Source organism: Cavia porcellus, unplaced genomic scaffold (assembly GCF_034190915.1).
Source record: "Cavia porcellus strain 051 isolate PalLab524CR breed Dunkin Hartley unplaced genomic scaffold, mCavPor4.1 scaffold_38, whole genome shotgun sequence".
In the NCBI taxonomy this organism is placed as follows: Eukaryota; Metazoa; Chordata; class Mammalia; order Rodentia; family Caviidae; genus Cavia; species Cavia porcellus.
Window position 1 is genome coordinate 5,068,216 of NW_026947521.1, and position 21,979 is coordinate 5,090,194.

At 43.2% G+C, this 21,979-nt stretch overlaps 1 protein-coding gene across 2 annotated transcripts in view; it reads right to left on the reverse strand.

Annotated features, from left to right (window-relative positions):
* Positions 1-21,979, reverse strand: part of Ptpn9 (protein tyrosine phosphatase non-receptor type 9) — a 69,423-nt gene that overhangs the window by 31,428 nt on the left and 16,016 nt on the right. For both annotated transcript variants that reach the window (XM_063243442.1, XM_063243441.1), the window contains 2 exons: positions 4,162-4,305; positions 809-898 (listed from right to left, as the gene is read on the reverse strand). In XM_063243442.1, the coding sequence (XP_063099512.1) occupies positions 809-898; positions 4,162-4,305 (234 nt within the window). The remainder of the gene's footprint in view (positions 1-808; positions 899-4,161; positions 4,306-21,979) is intronic.

The window sequence follows — 21,979 nt, forward strand, 5'->3', positions numbered from 1 at the left end:
CAATGCTGCCTGGATCTGCCTCTGCCCAGAAAGAGAACAGTAGGATCCTCCTAGGCCTGATTCTCTCAGTGCCTACTGAACGATATTCTTGTGGTAAGGAAAAAAAAAAAAAAAAAATCACATTTTCATAGATTTTTTTTTTTTGAAGAGTAGATATATTTATTGAGAGAAAGAAAGCTTCTATCTGAAGAGAGACAGAAGGGGTCCCGAGTGGGCTACCAAGGAATTTTCATAGATCTTAAACTGCAGAGGAATCCAAGGATGGTTCTGCATGAACTTTGTAACTAATTTTCCAGGAAGGATGAGAAAAAAGCCAACAGCAAGAGACAATCATACAATAGGATCCTGGTTCCCATGCTGTCTACCTTACAAGCTCATTCTCACCTGAGGCCAAAGGTCCATTAAACAGGACAGGATGTAGCTTAGCACATACAACTTGAAGGCCGTAACTAACCTTCACAAACCAACAATGAAATTCTGTTTGTCTACTATATACGGGTTCTCTATAATTCAATTATTCAGCTATTACTTGTAATTATAGTAACTATGGTCAATAGTAATTCAGTTATTACTAGAACAATTCTGGGCCAAGCTCCGTGGCTACTTCACAACTGTGCTTTACTGTGACTAAGGTATCCAGGAAAAACATCCAACCAGGACCACAATTACAAAAAGTAGGAACAAGGCTGGGAATTTAGCTCAGCAGCTCAAGTGCCTACCTGGCAAGCATAAGGTCCTGAGTTCAGTCCCTGGTACCAAAAAAAAAAAAAAGGCAGGAACAAGGCATGACAAGTCCATCAAGACTCACTAGGATGGTGAACTTCCCACTGAGGATCTCAGAACGGAGAGGTTCCTCATGAGGTTTCAGCTTTACGATGCCTTCCTTCCTTCGTGTCTCCTGAAAAGGAAACATAGCAAGATGAAGTAATATGAGGATAGTACTGCATATCCAGGCCAGCCTCATGTGACCCCTGAATCTCCATGAGGAAAATGGCAGAAGTAAACTCAACTGGGCATTCCTTTGGAGCCTTCTTCCATGTTAACTAAATGTCATCAGAATTCCTATCTAGAAGAGCCAGGCATGATGGTGTATCCTTAGTCCCAGGGCTCAGGAAGCTGAGGCAGCAGGATTGCCACAAGTTCAGGGCCAGCCTGAACCATATAGCAAGACTGTGTCTCAAAAAAAAAATAAAAACAAAAACTGGGCATGGTTCATGTCTATAATCCTCAGACTTGGGAAGTGGAGGCTGCAGGACTGCAGTCATTTTAAGGCTAGCCTGGGGTACACAGTGAGTTCAAGGCTGACCTGGACTACAGCAAGACCCTGTCTCAAAAAGGAGAGAGAGATAGAGAGACAGAGACCCTATGCAACAAAATATAGGGGGTAGAATCAGAGATAGAGAGAGACATATAGACAGACAGACAGACCCTATGCAACATTAGAATGCAGGGGGTAGAATCAAAGGACAGAGAGAGACAGACAGGCAGACCCCATATGTAACATTAGAATGTAGGGTAGAATCAAAGAGAGAGGGAAAGAAAGAGAGACACCCCCATATGTAACATTAGAATATAGCGGGTAGAATCAAAATCTTTAAACATGAAGCAGCACTGATCCTGCACCAGGACACTGAGATGGTGACCAATACTGTCCAGAGCTTGCATCCACACACAGCTGCCCAATGGAGGCCTCCCTATCTTACGGGAACTCCCTACACTGACCTCCAACTGTAGCACTGAGACCTCCTTCTGCTCACCTCCACTGGGTTCCCCATGCTGGCTTCCAGCTCCCTCACACTCACCCCACTGCAGTCCGATTTCCTCCCAATCCAGCCACTATGCTCCAAGTTCCTGCTTCAGCCACCAGGACCTTCACATCACTGATCCAAGTGGACATTCCAGTCCTCCCATTACATGACAAGCTTGACCAAGGATATTATCATCCTCTGCAGACTTTCCCTACCTCTTACAAAAACCCTTTTCTTGTTAGTATCTCTTCTACTCTTAAGTTCCCTCTGTGAGCATTTATTTCATTCACTCTGCAAACATTCAGAGAAATACGTGCCAGGCATTAAGCTAAGTGCCTGGTAAATAAAACACACCAGGTCTTTGCCTAACATCTTCTCTGACCTATCCCTAGATCAAACTCAAGTGCCTTCCAAGACACTTGAAGTCTGCAGTGAAGACTACACTAGTGGTGGATCAAGGGAGAGAGCAGTCCTGCGCAAAGTGTTCTGGTCCAATTTTCAGAATGATACTGGACCAAGAAAAGTGCAAAGTCTGAGGTGAGCACTGAACCCTACACATCTTCTGTTCTTTACACCCTCTTCAAACAACGACCTCTACACTTCCCATGGCTCCAATATCCAGTTCTACTTTCTGCATACTCAGATGGTTATTTTGATTTTAAAGAGTGCCCCCTCCCCGCTTTATGGTACTGGAAATTGAAACCAAACTCTCTGCACTGAGCTACACTCCCAGTTCTCTTTTGTCAAGTTAGTAAACTGCCAAGCTGTGCTCTTCCTGCCTCAGCCTCCTAGAATGCTGGGATTACAGGAATGTACTACCACACCAAGCTAGACCAGAGTTCTTTTCTGAACCCTAAGCTCATGTTTTTAACTATTTAGGCATCCCAAAGGCCCCTCAAACTGAACTCCTGTCTCCTTTCCACACACTTCTGGGCATCAATTTGGCAACACTGCTGCCATTCAACCTGTGTCACGGTGGATCTGCAGGGTCCCCTAGGACTGCACATGCTCAGCACTGGCTTGGTGGAAGGGGACTGGCTCAGAAGGCACTGTATTCACCAGTAACAACCCCAGGTGCAGAGCTGAAGGTCTGCTGGGAGGCAAGGGCTGGCAGGGAGGCAGAGAGGCGGTCCTTGGACACGCCAGGGACAGGGGCTCTCCCTCCAGCTCCTCCCTCTCCTCTGCCCCATTGGGGGGCCATTCTCCTCTGAGGCTGACCCTTCAGCCATGCCATTTTTGGATCTATGCCTGCCAACTGAGGACTGAAACATCTGAAACTGTGAGCTGTGATCAACCACTCTTCCTTTAAGTTCTAGATTGGGTGTTTTGTTTCAACGACAAGGAAAGTGACAACGACACCCACCCAAGTCAGACCCTGGACTCCTTGCTCCCTCTTCCCTCATACAGCGGCTTTAGCAACCTGTGCCACTCCTGTTACTTCTAGAGGTTGTCTGTTTCTCTCGCTGTCCCCTGACACTGTGCTTATCAGCACTGTCACTATCTCCTTGTGAGTACATCAGCCTTCCCACTGGTCTCCGTCTCCAGCACAGCCCTTCTCATGTATTCTGCAAAGCAGTGGAGAAACCTGTACAGAGTGCAGAAGTAACTGCTTCACTCCACTGTCAGTGTCTTCACAGTCTCTCTGACCTTCACTGACTGGCAAGTCCAGAATGGCCCTGAACTCACTATGTCAGGCTCATGCTGGCTGAGAACTCATGGCAATTCTCCTGCCTCAGCCTCACCAGTGCTGGGATTACAGGCCTGAGCCACGATGTCTGGCCAGTATTTTTCCAATAATGCTGCCAAGTAAGAAATTAAACATAGGCTGGGGATTTAGTTCAGTGGCATAAGTGCCTGCCTGGTAAGCACAAAGTCATGAGTTTGATGCCCATATCAAAAAAAAAAAAAAAAATCAAACACACACAAAATCAAACACTGTAATGACAGAGTCAAACTGAGCCCCCTTACAAAACAAAAATCAAAGATAAAGTAAATGCTGACAGAGCTCCATTACATGCTATGACATGGACAAAGTATCACAGTTGCCTCTTTTTCCCCCTAGGGTTAAAGCTCTTTTCCCAAACTACCTAAACCCATCAATCATCTGAGGCCAGGTCTCTAAAAATCCCAGGGCAGTCAGTGGAGCAGGTGCCCCAGAAGCCAGCAAAAAGTGCTTCAGCTCAGACTCCAGCAGGGTGCGCCAGTACTCCACACTAAGGCTAACGGCAGGCTTCTTCACTGTCTTAGTCCTCACAATGTGTCCTGTCCAACTCAGTGCATTAACGTGGGGGTTCCCGTAGCTGCTCCCAGACTCAGCCATTCCCAGCATTCCTGGACACAGAGCCACTCTCCCTGGTGGAGTAGAACAGCAAGAGAAGCCTGGGATCACAGGTCACCTGCCCAAGCCACATACTCTGTAGGAGTGGAACAGCTCGATGGCCCTGAGCACATTGAACTTCCTGGCCATGAGGAACTTGACAGCCACGTTCCAGGAGAGTGGGGAAACATTGTGCTGGATGGTCCACTTGTTAATTTCTTCAAGAAACTGCTTGGTGGCCTGTTGACAAGGAAAGTAAGAGTAATTAGTATGAACAGAACATGACCACTGAACCAAAATCAAACAGGAAAAACTATTATTCTTTCCCCAAGTCAGACTAATCCCAAACTTACTATGGGGTGGGGGTAGAGTGAGACCAAAGGGAAAAACAGGTGAAACCAAACACAGTTAAAATTCATGAACATCTTAAGGCCAGAAGCCAGAGTCCCATTCAAATAACAGGACTTAGCAGAAACAATGAGGGGGTGATGGGGCTCACTGGGCTCTATGTACAGGCTCAAAGCCAGGAAACCAGAGCCTTCTGGACACCAGTGTGCTTCTGGACAGAAGCCCAGAGCTGGGAGAGGATACGGAAGAATGGGGGACATTTTCATCTTCACCCGTGGCCTCAAGCTGGCATGATGCCTCTTTCTAGAATTCATACTAACACTGTTCCTCCTTGCATCACAACCCGTTTCTGCTTCAGGAGAACTACCCTTCTGTTTCTTTCAGGATGATTTAAATAGATTTTTTGGATGTACATTTGATTTGTTAAAAACTTTCTGCATGGCTACTCTGTCCCTTTCATCCAGAAACTTTTCTCAGCTGGTAGCCTTCAATATGGCCAAACAGATGAAAATTCTGAACTTTAATCATATCCCTACTACCAGTCAACCTACGGTTAGGGTGTATTTATCAATATTGAGAACCTACTATTTGTCAAACTAATTCCTGTTAAGAAGAATAAATCATACAAAAATGACATTTACTGGGGGCTGGGGATTTAGCTCAGTGGCATAAGCGCCTGCCTTGAAAGCAGGCAGTCATGAGTTCGATCCCTGGTACCGATAAAAATGAAAAAAGCCAAAAAAAAAATGACATTTACTCAACAGGCATGAGACCAACTTCCTGTATGATCATAGGCAAAGTAAACCTTGCTTCAGCAATTTTTCAGCTGAAAAATACAAGGGGAGAGGGTAACAGCAGCGATCGACCTACTTCAGAGATTTAGGAAGAGGACCCACTTTCCACACACAATCCAAACTGTTTAAACGCTTCCGGGAGAACATGGCGGACAGATAACAGCAACTACCGGCGGCTCTCTGAAAGACTCGGCTCAGAAGCCAGGAATGGTGCGGACTAAGGAGACATAAGCAGGTGGAGATATGCTCTGCTGACTCAGGAACGAACTGGGCTGAGAGAAGCCAACTTGGAATGCAGTCCTGGTGCTAAAACAGGAACAGAAAAGACTCGGTGTGGAGGCTGGAACCGCGCCATTGTAAGCGGCGATTTGGGTTTCCCGCCGCGCAGCGGCTGGCTGCCTCTACAGTGGCTCGGCAAGGGGAGAGACGTGCAGAAGCTCTGAGAACGGCAATCTGCGAACGGCAGGGAGGCGTGCACTGACTTATGGTGAGGTGAGTGAGAGAAACTGACACTCTACCACAGTTTGACTCCAGCGGAGGACTTTCTGGGCCCGAGCAGTCCTGCGGGAGCAGGGCGCGGTGGCGACTCCAGCCACACATCCTCCTCTCGGGCGGGATTGGTGAAAAGTGCCTGGCCTGCGTGACGCTGCCGGCGGACCTGGTAGACTGTCCCAACCCAGATCCCAGAGCCTGACGGTGGCCGGGAGGGGAGACGCGTAGGCTGCCTGGTCCGTAACTCCCTGGTGCGCAGCGGTGAGCGGGAACACCTAACTGGCGCAATTCGATCAGGCTGTGGCTGACTGGGAGAGAAGCTGGGCCTCTTATATAAGCTTGCATATATAAGGAACAGAGAAGAAGAGGCAGCATGGGAAGAGGCAGCAACAAGAAAGGCTCCTCGGCCCCCAATTCTGAGAAACAGGCAATAGCAGACACCGCACCAATACACATAAGGCACCATATAGAGAGCCTCATAGACCAATTCAGGAATGAAGTTATCAACGACCTGAAGCTAGAAGTATGCAGAATAGTTAGAGAAATGCTAAGCACCACCCAAGAAAAAACAGGTGGTGGAATGGAAGAACAGAAAAAAAGGGGAGAATTGTTTGATGGAGAAAACAGAGAAAGCATAGAATACGTGAAGCAGGTTCAAAGGGACTACCAAGATACTAAGAAGTCTATCGAAGACTGGCATAACAGCTTGAAAGAAACTAAGGACAGACTATCTGAACTGGAGGGCAGACTTGTAATATGGGAGAATGAAATGAAAAACTTCTTAAAAATAACAAAGAAACAAACAGCAATAATACAAAGACAAGAAGATGATAAGAGGATCCATAACTTAAGGATTAAGAACATAAAAGAAGAAGTAGGGATGCAAACAAGTGAACTACAAAAGCTACTCACAGAAATAATCCAGGAGAATTTTCCTAATTTAGCAAAAGGTAAAGATACTCAGATGTATGAGGCATACAGGACCCCAGCTACCTACAACCCAAACAGAGCAACACCCAGGCATATAATAATAAAAATTCCAGAAATTCAATACAAGAACAGAATATTAAAAGCTGTAAGAGACAAGAAACAGACCACTTACAAGGGAACACCCATCAGAATTACAGCAGATTTCTCTGCACAAACCATCAAATCACGAAGAGCGTGGGGGGAAATAATTCAAGCATTGAAAGATAATAATCTCCAGCCAAGATTGAGATATCCTGCACAACTGTCCCTGGAAATTGATGGAAAAACAAGGTGCTTCCAGGATAAAGAGGAACTGGGGGAATTTGCAACCACCAATTCAACTCTACAGAAAGTATTGCAGGATATTCTAAAAAAAGAAAAATACAAAGAACCCAGAAATAGTGGCGGGGAGGCCACAACAAATGGAGCAGAGAACAAAATGAAGAAGACAAACTGACAGCTACTGACAGAAAAAGAGCTTAACAGAAATGAGGCAGAGAAGATTGGATGATAGGAACAGCTATTTTGGAGAAAATGACATCTTAATAGGTAATACTGATTTAGTATCATCTTGTTTTGAAGTCTCATCTAGCTTTTGTCCTTCTGTCTCCAATGGTCTAAATAGGCTGTATCTTATTGGATTTTATTATGTACGATAGTATAAGCAAAAACCTTTTAAAGACAAGGAGATTATACAGAAACCATTGTTCATTTTCTGTTAGTCGATTCTAAATACTCTGTAATGCTGTCATTCTCTTGAATGGTTTTACATTGTTTTGATATACTTAATGCTACAGTATACGAAGTTGTACTCAAGGATTTCAAAGAAAGAAACAATATGGTAACTACTTTTAGGTTAGGATTATCTGGCGGTGAAACACTATTCTGCTTAAATGGTTATGTTTTGATCTGCGCTGTTTCGTTGTTATGCCCTCTTTTATCTCAATCTCCACTCCATTATTTACTTTTTTATCTTTATCCTTTTAATTAAAGGAAAAAAATAGCAGGATATATTATAGTAACCCATTTTGACTTTTCATTACCTTGATTTAAAGCCCTGTATTACTCTCACCATCTGGTTTTTAACTGATGTTCCCCTATTCTGTTTTGCTGGATAGTATCAGGTTCGAAAGTTTAGGCATCAGCTGTGAAGATAATGAGATTCATTATGACGCCCATTCTTGTTGACTTTTAGCTACTTTTGAAGACCTACAATGTCTCCAATGTTTTGGTTTTGTCGGTTTTATTCTTTACTGTTTTGTTCAATTGTATTATAACTAATGATATAGGCAATTCTATTAGAGATAGCGGGAGACATTATGGTAACCATTGTTGATCACCTGTATTATGTTTTTACATTATCTATTATGTCCACCCTTTTGACTTGACCGATTCTGTTCTGTTATGTCTCATTTGGTTTTACTCTCTTCCAAAAAAGTAATAAGAACTGTGGGAGCAATGAAACCCAAAATGTGTAATAGTCATGGTACAAAAGAGAGGAAAAGAAAGTGCTCTAAACTATATAACTGCATGTATATTTAAGTGTATAAGATAGAAAATGATATCACAGAGTTTTATTGGATCAATGAACAGAACTGTTTGCAGTATCATTGATGGAATGTCCACTTTACAAGCTTTAATTTTGTGACTTGAACAATTATTTCTAAGATGACAATATGTAATCCATTAACTAGTGATTTCCTACTGTTCATTTTTTTTCTGTAAATCTGTATAACTTGTACCCTTTCCCTGCTTTTTTTTTCTTTTCTCCTTAAATAAAATTAAAAAAAAAAAAACAAAAACAAAAACAACAAAAAAAAAAAAAAAAAAAAAAAAAAACAAACTGTTTAAACAACAGACTGGACTTCAGGAGACTCAGCATACCTCTCACAGCCCCAACCCACCCCCATTTCTAGGAAGAGATGCAAAGAGCCTTAGAGATTGTGCCTGAATGTCAGAGCCTTCCAGCTATAGCACAGTAGCTTAAAAGCTGCACAGCAGGGGCTGGGGATTTAGCTCAGCGGCATAAGCGCCTGCCTTGCAAGCAGGCAGTTGTGAGTTCGATCTCCGGTACCGATATAAAGGAAAAAGAAAAAAAAAAAGCTGCATAGCAAAGCCAATGGGCACAGAGCATGGAAACAGCCAAGGAATAAAGGCCGGAAAGAAAAACTTTCAGATCCGCTCAGCCCCACAGCAACTATGCCAGACAAAAGAAGTGAGTTCAGGGGAAGACAGCAATTCAAACCCAAAATGCGCCCCAAGGAAAAGGCTCCATGGCCTCTTAGGGATGAGTGGTTGGCGTCAGAATGAGAAAAGATGGAAAGAAGTGGTCACATAAAGATTCCAGGAAAAAAACCTCAGTCATTCAGGAGGTCCCCTCAAATTCTGTAAATGGAATCTGTGTTTTGGAGAACGTATTAGCTTTCCAACCCAGCCCTCTAGTGGGCTCCTCTGATACTGCTTACAGCACACAGCACAGAATAATCAAACATTTGCCCACACGGCGTACCCAAGCATGTCATGTTCCTAATAAAAATAATGAACAACCCAGCTACTCAGGAGGTTGAAGCAGGAGAACAGCAATTTCAAGGCTAGTCTGGAAAACTTAGACCTTATCTCAAAATAAGACTGTCTAAAAAGGGATAGGGATGTAATTTAGAGATCAGGTGCTTGCCTATCATTCATGAGGCCCAGGATTCAATTCCTACTGCTGAAAAAAATAAAGAAAATGATGAACAGATAAATCAATGTGTAGGTAGGACAGGAAAATCTAAATGGCCAGGAACTGACACGTGTTTATCACATATCCAACTGTAAAGATGACTTTTCACTTTCCACAGATAAGCCATGGACAAATATTAGATAAAGGTTGGCAGGTTTCACACACTTCTTCCCAAGTATATCTTGTCTTTTGTTTTGTTTTGTTTTGTTTTGTTCTGGTTTTGGAGACAGGGTCTCACTGTGCAGATTGGCCTTGAACTTGCTTATGTCTCAAACTCACATTGATTCTCCCGCCTCAGCCTCCCAAGTGCTGGAATTGTAAGTGTGCACCACCATGCCCAGTCTTTTTTGGTTGGCTGGTTGGTTGGTTTGTTTTGAGACAGAGTCTTGCTCTTATGGTTCAGATTGGCCTCAAATTCACAGAAATTCTCTTGCCTCAGCCTCCTCAGTGCTGGCATTAAAGGCATGCCCTACATGCCTGGCTGCCTTCCTCTTTAGTAAACTTGATCCTGCAAAGTTCTTAATGTCCTGGACTCCCAAGGGCTGCTGCCTTGAGGTGACTTCTGTCCCCTTGCTGTCAGGATGTTATTGTTGGCTTTCAGTGCAGACACAAATCCTCCTGCTTTGGCCTAAGCAGGCCTTACATGCAGTCCTGTGTCCTATAAACAGTGCTACAATATTTACGGATAGCAAACAGGCCACCTACTCTGCTCAGCTTGGATTCACCTCCTGCACCATCAACAATGAACAGCCCAAGCCTAACCCAGTGGTGTAGGTCTGGAATACTTGAAAGACTGAGGCAACATGACAGAAAGTTTGCCATTAGCCTAGGCAACTAGTAAGATCCTATCTCAATTTAAAAATAAGAGCTGAGGATGTATGGTAGACAAGCTGCCTAGCATACACAAAACCCTGGGTTCAACTGTCAGCACTGGGGAAAAAAATCTGTTTTAAATCATCCTCCTCAGTTTTTTCATCAGAGTTATGTTTACTCATAGATTCAGCATAACCACTATGAGTACTGGCCACTTTAATAAGCGACACACTGTGCCGAAGGGGTAACTGAAATTTTTCAAACGAGTATTCGGTACATTTCCTGATGAAAGACAGAATGGGCCAAACAACAGCTCACAGCTAAGAAATACTTTAGCTCAAGGTCAGTGGTTTGAATCTAGCCAGGCTTATGAGTAACTACAGTTGTTAACATCTGGCAGCCGAGCACTTGTCACAGTCCAAATGGCATTGGTGTTCCTTTGGAAAAGGTCTGCATTGATGTTCAAAAAAAATATCATTATCACTTACAACCCTCCTCTGCCCACCCTCCTGGTAAGGTGCAGATCTGATCCACTGTGGTCAAAGGCTCACTCTAATCATGATCTCCCACAATCATGTTTAAATAAATGAAAACAAGTTTCCCGACCATGGCCATAAAGCTGAAGAAGGTGCTACAAAGAGCTGAGTGAGCCCTATCTGGGCAGCCCCTGCTGGTACTGAGACAAAGGCATCACAGAACCAACACTGCGTCACAGAGTCCTTGGGTCACACTGGACTCAGAACAGCTGCCCTGTGGAGATGAGCAGGGGAGAGTGAGGGGCTGCCAAACCACAGGGCAAGTGTGCTGGGGCTCGGCCTCAGGGCTCCAGAGCCACCTAGGAGACAGTAAAGAGTCCTAGATACAACAACTTGCTTTTCATTCTACCACAGAGATACACTCACACCCATGTGTATGGCAGCACAGTTTGTAATGCTGAACGCTAAAAACAGCCCCAATTCCCAACAACCAATGAATGGACAGAGAAGATGTTTCTGGAGTACTATTCTGCCATTATGAAGGATAAGCCTGAGACATTTCTAACTAAATGGAGACATCTTGAGACCATATTCTTAAATGAAATAAACCAGACACACATGTAAATACTGCATTGTTTCTCTGGTGTGAGAAATCAAAAATGTAAATAAGGACCAAAATGTGTAACAGATACTGGGAAATGCAAAGCAAATGTTCAAATGGGAAGGGGAACTAGGGAGGGGGGAAAGGCAAAGGAATAAAGGAACAAGGAAAAATATGGAAACAAAGTTTTTTTTTGTTTTTTTTAATTTTTCTTTTAAAGTTTTGTAACTAACAAAGGGAAAAGGGGTTGAAGGGACAGCAGGGGAGTGGGAAAAAAAGCAAGATATATCGTGTAGCCAGGCATGATGGTACACACCTATAATGCCAGCACTCAGAAGACTGAGGCAGAAGGATTGCTGTGAGTTGAGGCCAACCTGGGCTATATAACCGAGTTCCAACACAGCCTGCACTACATAGTGCGTCTTAAAAAAAAAAAAAGATATATCATGTACAGGTATAAATTCCTTATGTCAATGTTATCATTATACATACCTAAAAAGCACCAAGAAAAAAAAACACCTTGCTTTTAGCCAGGGGTGGTTAAGCATCTTGTAATCCAAGCATTCAGGAAAGGCTGAGGCAGATCACCTCAAGTGAGTTCAAGATAGCCTGGACTACAGAGTAAGACGCTGTCTGAGAAATAGAAGAAGAAGACCGTCTTAGTTACTTTTTGCATTGCTGAGGCAAAATACTCAACACCTAAAGTTAAAGGAGGAAAGGTTTATTTTACAGTTTCGCCCATAGTCAGCTCCAAGGCAAGGTGACACAACAGAGGGGTACCAAAGGAGAGGCAGTCCACAGGGGATAGCAGGTGGAAAGCAGCAAGCAGCCTTCCGCCCTTTAATAGCCATCAGGGCCACAAGTCTTCTGGGTGGTGCCACCCACTCAGAGAAGGGCTTCCCATTCCCACACCTTGAACAATGCTAAACCAATCAGTGAACTAATCCAATTACCATACCCTTATTCCACATTCATACACTCTAGATGCTGCCACCTCCAAAAAGTCCACTTGCAAATACATGAAGCTTTGGAGGGACATCCAGAGACCAGCCATAACAAGGACATTAAAATAAATAGAAAACATCTGCCTCCTGAGATATCACCTCCGCATTAAGGAGCAAACACGTTTGGCAAGAGTTTAGAGTTACGAAGTTTGGAGTTAGAAAGAACCTGTCCTCTCTCTCACTGTTGTGTGTTACTAGACACATCACTCACCCCTTTGAGCCTTACTCTCCTCATCTGGAAAGATGCGCTGAGGGAAACAAGGAGAGAGCAGCTACACTGTACCTGATGCACATTCTAATGAATGAATGACGGCACATTCTCTCCTTATATCCACTATTCCATGCTTAGTCTGCTTCAGTTCAATTTCCTCTACCCACTGTATCCAGAAGCATAAATGTAACAAGAAACTTCAGAATGTGTGCAGTAACTGCAACAAGTCTTTAAAGATAGAAGCTTAGCCAGGCATGGTAATGCATGTCTGAAATCCCAGCACTCAGGAGGCTAAGACAGGCAGATTGTCTTAAATTTGAAGCCAGCCTAGGCTATACAGTAAGTTCACAACCAGCCTAAACTACCTATGTAAAAAAAAAAATTTACTTAATATGAAAATATTATCTTCACACACCTGTAATCCCAGCACTTGGGAGGCTGAGGCAGGAGGATCACTGTGAGTCTGAGGTCAGCCTGGGATACATAGTGAGTTAAAGCTAGCCTAAACTATATAACAAGACCCTTTCTAAAAAAAATAATAAAATTTTAAAAATTTAAAATTTAAATAATAAAAAAGTTCAGGGGCTGGCAATTTGGCTCAGCGGGTGTCTGCCTTATAAGCACGAAGTCATAAGTTTGATTCCTGGTACCAAAAAAAAAAAAAAAGTAAAGTTCAAGATTGCCAGGCATGAGATGATTACCCACTAAAAACCTGCTGGGCAATTTAGTAAAATCTTGTCTCAAAATAAATTTTTAAAATTGAGATGTAACACAGAGCTAGACTGCCTGTCTTGGATGCAAGAGGCCCTGGATTAGATCTCCAGTACCACAAAAAATAAACAAATTAAATAAATAAAAATAGTAAGAGAGAGAAATCTTAAAGATTCTATAAAAAGCCTATCACAACTAAATAAATGAGCTGGCTGTATTAGCATTCACCTATAATCCCACCAATTGGGAGGCTAAGGCAGGACGATCTCCAACCCCCCCCATCCCCCACCACCCCCACCACCCCCCACCCCCCGGTACCTGGGATAGAACTCACAACCTCGTGCATGCCAGGCAGGCACTTGTGCTATTGAGCTAAATCCCCAGCTGGAAGATCCTAAATTTGAGCCCAGTATGGAGCACATAGTGAGACCCTGTCTCAAAAAGAAAAATATATGAGTTTGTCAAAGTTACAAGGATACAGTCAATATACAAAAATCAGTAGCACTTCTCTACTCTAACAGTGAACAATCTGAAAAGGAAATTACAAAAACTTACTTACAATGTCATCAGAAAAAATAAAATACTGGACTGAGGATTTGGCTCAGTGGCATAAACACCTGCTTGGCAAGTAGGGGGTTATGAGTTTGATCCCCAGTACCAATAAATAAATAAATAAATACTTGGAAATGAGGCCAAGACATGATGACAACCAAAGCATTTGTTGGAAATAATGAAAGCAATTGCCAGCTAAGAGCAAAGTCCTGAGTTTGATTCCTGGTACCAAGAAAGAAAAGAAAAGAAGGCAACAGTAAGTGGAACACACCAGTGTTTGTGTCTTTAACCTCCAGGCAAAGGTGGAGATGCACAACTGTGAGCCCAGCACTTGGGAAGTTGGCCCAGGCAGACTGAAAATTCAAGTCCCACCTGACCAATTTAGTCAGACCATGTCTCAAAACAAAAATAAAAAGAGGAGCCAGGTGTGGTGACATATCCCCATAAATCCGTCATTCTGGGAAGCTGAGGCAGAAAGATAAAAGATTTGAGCCCAGCCAGGGCTAACTTGTAAATTTGAGAGACCAAGTCTCTAAATAAATAAATAAATAAATAAATAGAAAAAAAGAAAGCAAGCAAAGAAAAGAAAAGAAAGAAAGAAAGAGAAAAGAAAAGAAAAAGGGCTGGGGATGCAGCTCAGTGGGAAAGCCCTATCCTCAATCCTCAGTGCCACACAGAAATAAAGCCAAGCAGGAGCTGCCTATGGTGGCACATGCCTGTAATTCCAGCACTCTCGAGGATGAGGCAGGAGGATCTGCGCGAGTCTGAAGCCACCCCAGGAGGCTAGTCTCCAGAGAAGCAATGTCTCCCAGCAAGAGTGGTCATCTCTTCTCAAGACAGGAACTGTCCCCTTAGGCAATGCTAGTCTTGCACAGTCCTACAGAGCCAGGCCTCAGACACTAGGCCAGGATGACTGCTGCCAGCTGTGGTGACCCCCTTAACTGGTTCCTCTTTTCTACAATCCCCAAGCTCTGGCAGAGCCATGAAGACAGACCTCCAGCCACTCACTGGCTTTCACAAAATGCTGTGCTGATTAAGCCTCCTTTTTTGCCCTTCCCCACTGCTCTCCCCTGCTCTGGCTTTCGGGACCTTGATCCTTCAACTCCAGGCAACCGTGGTCAGTTCACCAAGTAAAGAATTCTGTTAGGGGCTGGGGATTTAGCTCAGCGGCATAAGCGCCTGCCTCGAAAGCACAAAGTCGTGAGTTCGATCCCTGGTACCGGTAAAAACGAAAAAGCCAAAAAAAAAAAAAAAAAAACAAAACAAAACAAAACAAAAAAAAAGAATTCTGTTAACATTTCAGTGGTTCATCATCTGCATCCTGTCTTCCTCCAATGTGGTCAGCTGATTTCCACTCCCTTCTCCTTTACCGTCCTTTTTTATTTACCCTATTTACACAAAATAAGTTTTTTTGTCTTTTTCTTTTTTTATCGGTACTGGGGATCGAACTCATGACCACACACTTGCAAGGCAGGCACTTGTGCCCCTAGCTAAATCCCCAGCCCCAAAATCGTGGCAGGTGCTTATGCCGCTGAGCTAAATCCCCACAAAACAAACTTTTGTGAAAAAGTTGTTTTCTCCTTTAAAGAATTTTCTGAGACTTTCCTTCAAAAAGGCTGACAAAATATGGGATATATATATATTTTAATGCCTCTATTTTTTATGATGTCTTTGTATAGGATTAAGCTGTAAGAAATCCTATACAACCAGGTGTGATAGTGCTTGCCTATAATCTCACCATGTCATGAGTTAGAGGCCAGCCTGGACTACCCAGTGAGTTTAAAGCCTGCTAAACTACATAGTAAGATCCTTTCTTAAAAGAAATCCTATACTTCATACTTCCTGGTAAAGTAAGACTCATGATTCATAAATTCATCTATTAAGTGGGTAAGCATTTTCACTTTCTCATGGTTCTTCAATGAAGTCTTCTCTCGTCTAAATAACGAGTTCCTTCAGAGAGGATATAGCAAATATAATTTGTTTACAAAAGGTAAATCACAGGTATGGTGGCACATGCCTATGACCCCAGCTCAGCAGGCTGAGGCAGGAGGATGGCAAACTTGAGACCAGCTTTGGCAACTTAGGGAGTTTCTCTGACTCTCTGTCTCTTTTCCTCTCTGTCTCTGTCTTTCTCTCTCTCTGTCTCTCTTCTCTCTCTCTCTGTCTCTCTTCCTCTCCTCGCCCCCCCCCCCAGATAGGGTCTCATAATGTAGTTCAGGCTAGCTTTGAACTTACGTAGCCCAGGCTGGCCCCAAACTTGCAGCAATCCTCCTGTGCTGGGATTACAGTGCCACCATCCCCAGCTGAGGTCCTATCTCAAAATAAAAAATGACAAGGTCCAAGTATGTAGCTCAGCAGAACACCTGCCTACCTCTTGATACAGTATTTGCTTAAGCTTACAGGAAGCCTTGAGTTTGATTCCCAATACACACACACACACACACACACACACACACACACACACAAATACACATACAACACAATAGATAATCATTAATACGACTAACTTCAACAATCTGGATAATAGCATTCTGGGAACTGAGAAGCAAGGTTTTTGGTTTTTTTTGTTTTTTGAGACAAGGTCTTGCTTTGTAGTTCAGGCTAGTCTGGAACTCACTATGTAGCCCACGCTGGCCTTGAACTCACAGCAATTCTCCTGCCTCAACCTCCTGATTATAGGCATGCAGTACTACGTTAGGCAGAACAATATTTTAAACAATATCCACTACAAACGTTGCATAATAGGTATTCACAATTCTTCTTTCTTTAAAAGATAACGAATAATCTCAGGACACTTTTATTCTGATATCCAGGTATTGCATGATAGAAAATCTCTTTCACTTATTAAGAGAGCAAATAAAATCCAAACTCAAAGCTCTGCAAATCCCTTCAGAAATGCTAAGGCCAAATTACCATGAAGAAAGGACTAACACCTGTCCTCCTGAGGAAAACGAACATGAATTGTGCCGAAGTTCAGGACTCTTCATCTGTTACATCAAGCGTTGCACAAGGACCAAAGAAGAAAGGTAATTGCTAGAAAAAGATTAACATTGCACAGCGCAGGCAACAGCAGGAAACCAGTGTTACCCAGACCAGGCTCCTCACAAGAGTCTACAGTCTCAGGCACCCTGAAGGGTCAGAGTTAATTGAGCTATTAAATATGAAAAGTCTCTCCATGTTAATGACTTCCTGCAGGGAAGGAAAGGGCCAAGGTTTATCGGCACTTCACTAGCCAAGTGTAAAGGCGCCTGTGTCTGACAAGCAGAAACTGCTCTATAACTTTCCATAGGTTTTTTTTCTGTTTCCTGTGGTTTGTGGTTCCTTTCCATACACAATAAGGCATTAGACACATGTTACATTTAAGACAAACTAGTCCTGCTCATTGTTAGAGCAAGACTGCACTAACACAGGGCAGAGAACACAGTCCATCAGTGGAACACTGACGATACACGAGAGGACAAGCTGTGCACGCAGCATATTCAAGAGAACCAGGATGCTCTGTCCCAAGGCATTTAGCTACTTAACAAGTGGCAGAATTCAGGTTTGGAGATTTGATTCCAAGTCTTTTCCCATTTTGTAGTCTTTCCACTTCACTAATCAGCCTTGAGAAACACAGCCATCTCAGTGGTAATATATACATGTTTGTCTGAAAGGGTATACAGGAAACTGCTAAAAGCTGGGCCAGGTGCCCCATGCATGTTATTCTAGCACTCTAGGAGGCTGAGACAAGAGGATTACAAATTCGGGCCCAGTCCCAGCTACTTCGGACCCAGTCTCACAGTTAAAAAAAAAAAGTATTTAAAAAGGGATGAGGGGCTGGGGATTTAGCTCAGCGGCATAAGCACCTGCCTTGCAAGCAGGAGGTCGTGAGTTCGATCCCTGGTACCGAGAAAAAGAAAGAAAAAAACTTAAAAATTAAAAAGGGATGGGACATGGCTCTGTGTGAAGGCTCTGAACTCAATCCCCAGTACCAGAAGGAAGGAAGAAGGAGACAGAAAAGAAACTGGCAATACTGGCTGTCTTAGAAGAAAACTAGGTGGCTGGAAAATACTGAGAAAGGATATTTTCATCCTTTAGCTTTTTCATTTCATTTTATTGATTTTTGAGACAGGCTTCTCACTTGAACTCCTGGGCTCAAATGATTGTCTCACCTCAGCCTTCCAAGGTACTATAGATGGGTACCATTGTTCCTTGATTGTTTACGTGCCTTACTAAGTTTGAATCATGTAACTACATTACTAAAGTAAAAGTACATACTAATTTTATAATAATCTTTAACTAATCTATACTTAATATGAGTTTTTCCCTCCCTTCCCTTCCTCCTCCCTCCCTCTCATTTTCTCTTTCCAGAGTCTCACTATAAAGCCCAAACTGGCCTTGAACTTGCAATCCATCGGCCTCAGCTTCCCGAGTGCTGGGATTAGTTTTATATCACCATGCCCAGCAATTATGAACATCATATTTGTTGGGGGGGGGTTGTCTTTTTGAGATAGGGTCTCATTATGCAGTTCAGGCTGGCCTTGAGCTCACTTTGAAACTCAGGCTAGTCTTTTTTTTTTTTTTTTTTTTTTGTCTTTTTCCTTTTTATCGGTACCGGGGATCGAATTCACAACTGCCTGCTTCAAGGTAGGCGCTTATGCCGCTGAGCTAAACCCCCAGCCCCTCAGGCTAGTCTTGAACGTGTAACAATCCTCCTGCCTCAGCCTCCCAAGTGCTGGGATTACAGGGATGCGGCACCACGTTCAGCTGTTTTCTTAATTTTAAACAATACCATCAAATGAGTTTTTAATGGTCTTAACTTTGAGGTAAAAGGAAATGAGTTAGTGGTCTCTAAAAGGGCTAAAGGGCTGTAGGTGGTTTATGAACTGCTAGCCCAAGGCAACAGGGCTCCACTTGCCTTCAGGGAGCCTATGCCAATAACACATCTACTACACAAGCAGAAAACTTGCTGCAAACTTGAAAACTATGCTCAACCAAGGCTGCCAAAGAGGATGAAGAAAGAGTTCCTAGAAATAACGAGGAAATGATTCCGCAAGAAGACAAGTGTATAAGTAAACAGCTCTATATTGTCATAGCAGAAAATTCATGTCAAGAGGTTGAAGGAAGAGAAGAACACAAAAGTGAAACAGAAGAAAGCAAATCTGGACAAGGAACAGGAAGCTCCTTCCCACAAGTAGGAGCAAAGCCACACAGCTTCCCCGCAGACAGGGACCTCTGGGTTGGCTGTCACCATCCACAGAGGAACTCAGAGGCAGCTTGCCAGCAGCTACCATTTAGCTGCTAATGACAGGCTGGGCCATATAACCAGAAGACACCTTCAAACTCTTTATGGGGAGAAAAACTGAAAAGACTTGGTAGACTCCAGACTGGGAGAGGATATTAGTAACTGTTTTGAGACAGGTCTTACTATGTAGCCCACATGGCCTTAACTCATGGTGACTCTGCTGTCTCCAATAAACTGGGAGTTGGTTTTCCAAGTCATTCTGGGACTTTCATCCCCTTTCCCTACTGCCAAGCTGAGCTTCCATTTATTCATGCTCAGGTCAGCCTTGATGGCTTTCACTGCCTTTCAGGTAGACACTGGCCACATGGTATCTGCATCTACTGACATGTGAGCCTGGGCAAAGGCAGAGGCCACTTTCATGACACTACCCACACGTTAGCGCATGCATGGCAACGGATGCTTCTCTGAGAAGTCAACACCTCCTGCAAGGGTGCTGTTTGCAGACAGCAGGAAGAACATGCTTGAATGCTTGCCAGCTGAGTCTAAGAACTTCCAAGTTGAAATAGGGGACAAAAAAATTCCTCTGGGAGAGGGTACCAGCAATAACAGAAGAAACTCAATAAAAGAGGTGATCATTAAGTATTAGGAGAAAATATCTTGGAATTAAATTGCCAATATCTTACTTAACTTCAGACATGTATAATAAAGATACGAAAAAAAATTTTTTTTTGGGTACTGGGGATTGAACTCACAACCTGATGCTTGCCAAGCAGGTGGCTTATGCACATTGAGCTAAATCCCCAGCCCCAAGATTCTTAAAAATTCTTAAAAATATATACTATATATATATATATATATTTTTTTTTTTTTTTTTTTTTTTTTTTTGAGACAGGATCTTGCTATATAATTCAGGCTGGTTTTAAACTTCAGATCCTCCTGCCTCAGTCTCCTAAATGCTGGGATTACAAGTGTACACCATCACTCCTGGTTTATTTTTCATTTTGAGACAGGACCTTGCTAAATTGCTCAGTCTGGCCTTTAACTTGTGATCCTGTTGCCTCAGCTTCCCAAGGCTGGGATTATAGACATGCATCACTATTACAGGCAGCTAAATTAAGACAAAAATTAATAGGCAGTCAGACAGGGCTAGGCCCTCTAGGGAGTCAGACGAGAACACATCCCCTCTAGGGAGAAGACGAGAACACATTAACACTGGGGTTGGAGATGGATGGAAGAAGGCGACCTCAAGACTAAAGTCACAATGGTCAAATTTACGAATTCCCAAATTTACATATTCCCTTTGAGAATGAAGATTTGAGATTACACTATAATTGATACCACCCTTTTGGAATTTCCTATAGAAATTATCTCACTGGGGCCAAGGATTTAGCTCAGCGGCATAAGCGCCTGCCTTGCAAGCATGAGGTCATGAGTTCGATCCCCAGTACAAAAAAAAAAAAAAAAAAAAGAAATTACCCCACTAGGAATAAACCACCCTCTTTCACCACTAAGACTGAGACTATTAAAATTAAGACTAAAGACAAGATTAAGACCGTAAAATCAAATTCTACAGATTTCTACCTCCCAAAACATATAAAGGATCCCCATTACCAAATGTGAGTGCCTCACTCCTTCAAGCACCCGCAATCTCTTTGAGTGCATCTGTACCTCTCTCAATAAATCTTTCCCACCCTTAACCTCCTGTTCCTTGGAATTCATGCTTTGAGTCTATGAAATGTGAACTCCATACATTTGACATTCAGCAGATTGGAAATTGTCTCTCTCCTGTATCATCACCACGACCAGCTGACATTAGCATTTATTCAGTCTTTTGCAAAGACACAGTTGTAGGCTTTAAGACATTTTAAATGTGAGGAGATGGAGGTCCAGAGAAGTTAAGGTTTACCTTGCAGGTCACACTGCTTATGAGGGCACAACCAGACTCCAACGCCTTGTGAACTAATGCCCACATTCTCTCCGCTGATTACTCTGCACCATCCCTGTCCCTGTGCTGTCATCAGGGATGGCAAGGAGTGCACTGGTGACCAAACACACACACACATGGTGACCAAACCCAAGGCCTGACAGTTCTGGAGTACTTTCTTCAGTTTTGAATGCTAAGCCCTAACAGGGTCATTTGACAAATTAGAATTGGTCTCAAAACCTCAGTAAGGATACTGGGTTACTCTGACCATACAGAAGCTGCTTTAGCTAACAGAGTATCTCTACGGTAAAACAGAACATGGATTTAAAAAATCGAAACCAGATGAATCAGTGGGGTAGATGGTACTCAGGCCTGTTATTCCAGCACTGTAGAAGGCTGATGAGGAGGCTCCCAAGTTCCAGCCCACCCTAGGCAATTCAGCAACTTCATAAGACCTCTCAGAATTTTTTAAAATGGCAAGGAAAGGAGGTAGGCAGATAGCTATTGAGTTCAAGGCCAGCCTGAACTTCACAGTGAGACTGTCTCAAAAACAAAAACAAAAAACTAGGGGCCAGGGATTTAGCTCAGCGGCATAAGCGCCTGCCTTGCAAGCAGGCAGTCGTGAGTTCAATCCCTGATACCGATAAAAAGGAAAAAGACAAACAAACAAACAAACAAAAAAACTAAAGGCCAAGTGCTGGGCGGTGGGGCTAGGAATGTAGCTCAGTTCAAAGGCCCTGGATTCAATCCCCAGTATACCTCCCCACCCTCCAAAAAAAAATGTATTAAAGGAAAAAAAAAAAGCAATAGGCTAGCTGGGTACAGTGGGGCACCACCTGTAGTCCCAAGGAAGCTGATACAGAATCTCAAGTTTGAAGGCAGCCTAGGTAATTTCACAACTTTTTTGTGGAACTGTGACTTGAACTCGGGACCTCGCACTTGCCAGGCAGGTGCCATACAGATGAGCTATATCCCCAGCCCTAATTTTGTGACTTGTCTCAAACTAAAACCAAAAGGGATGGGGATGTAGCTCAGCAACAGAGTGCTGGTTTAGCACATAAAAGGCCCAGCAT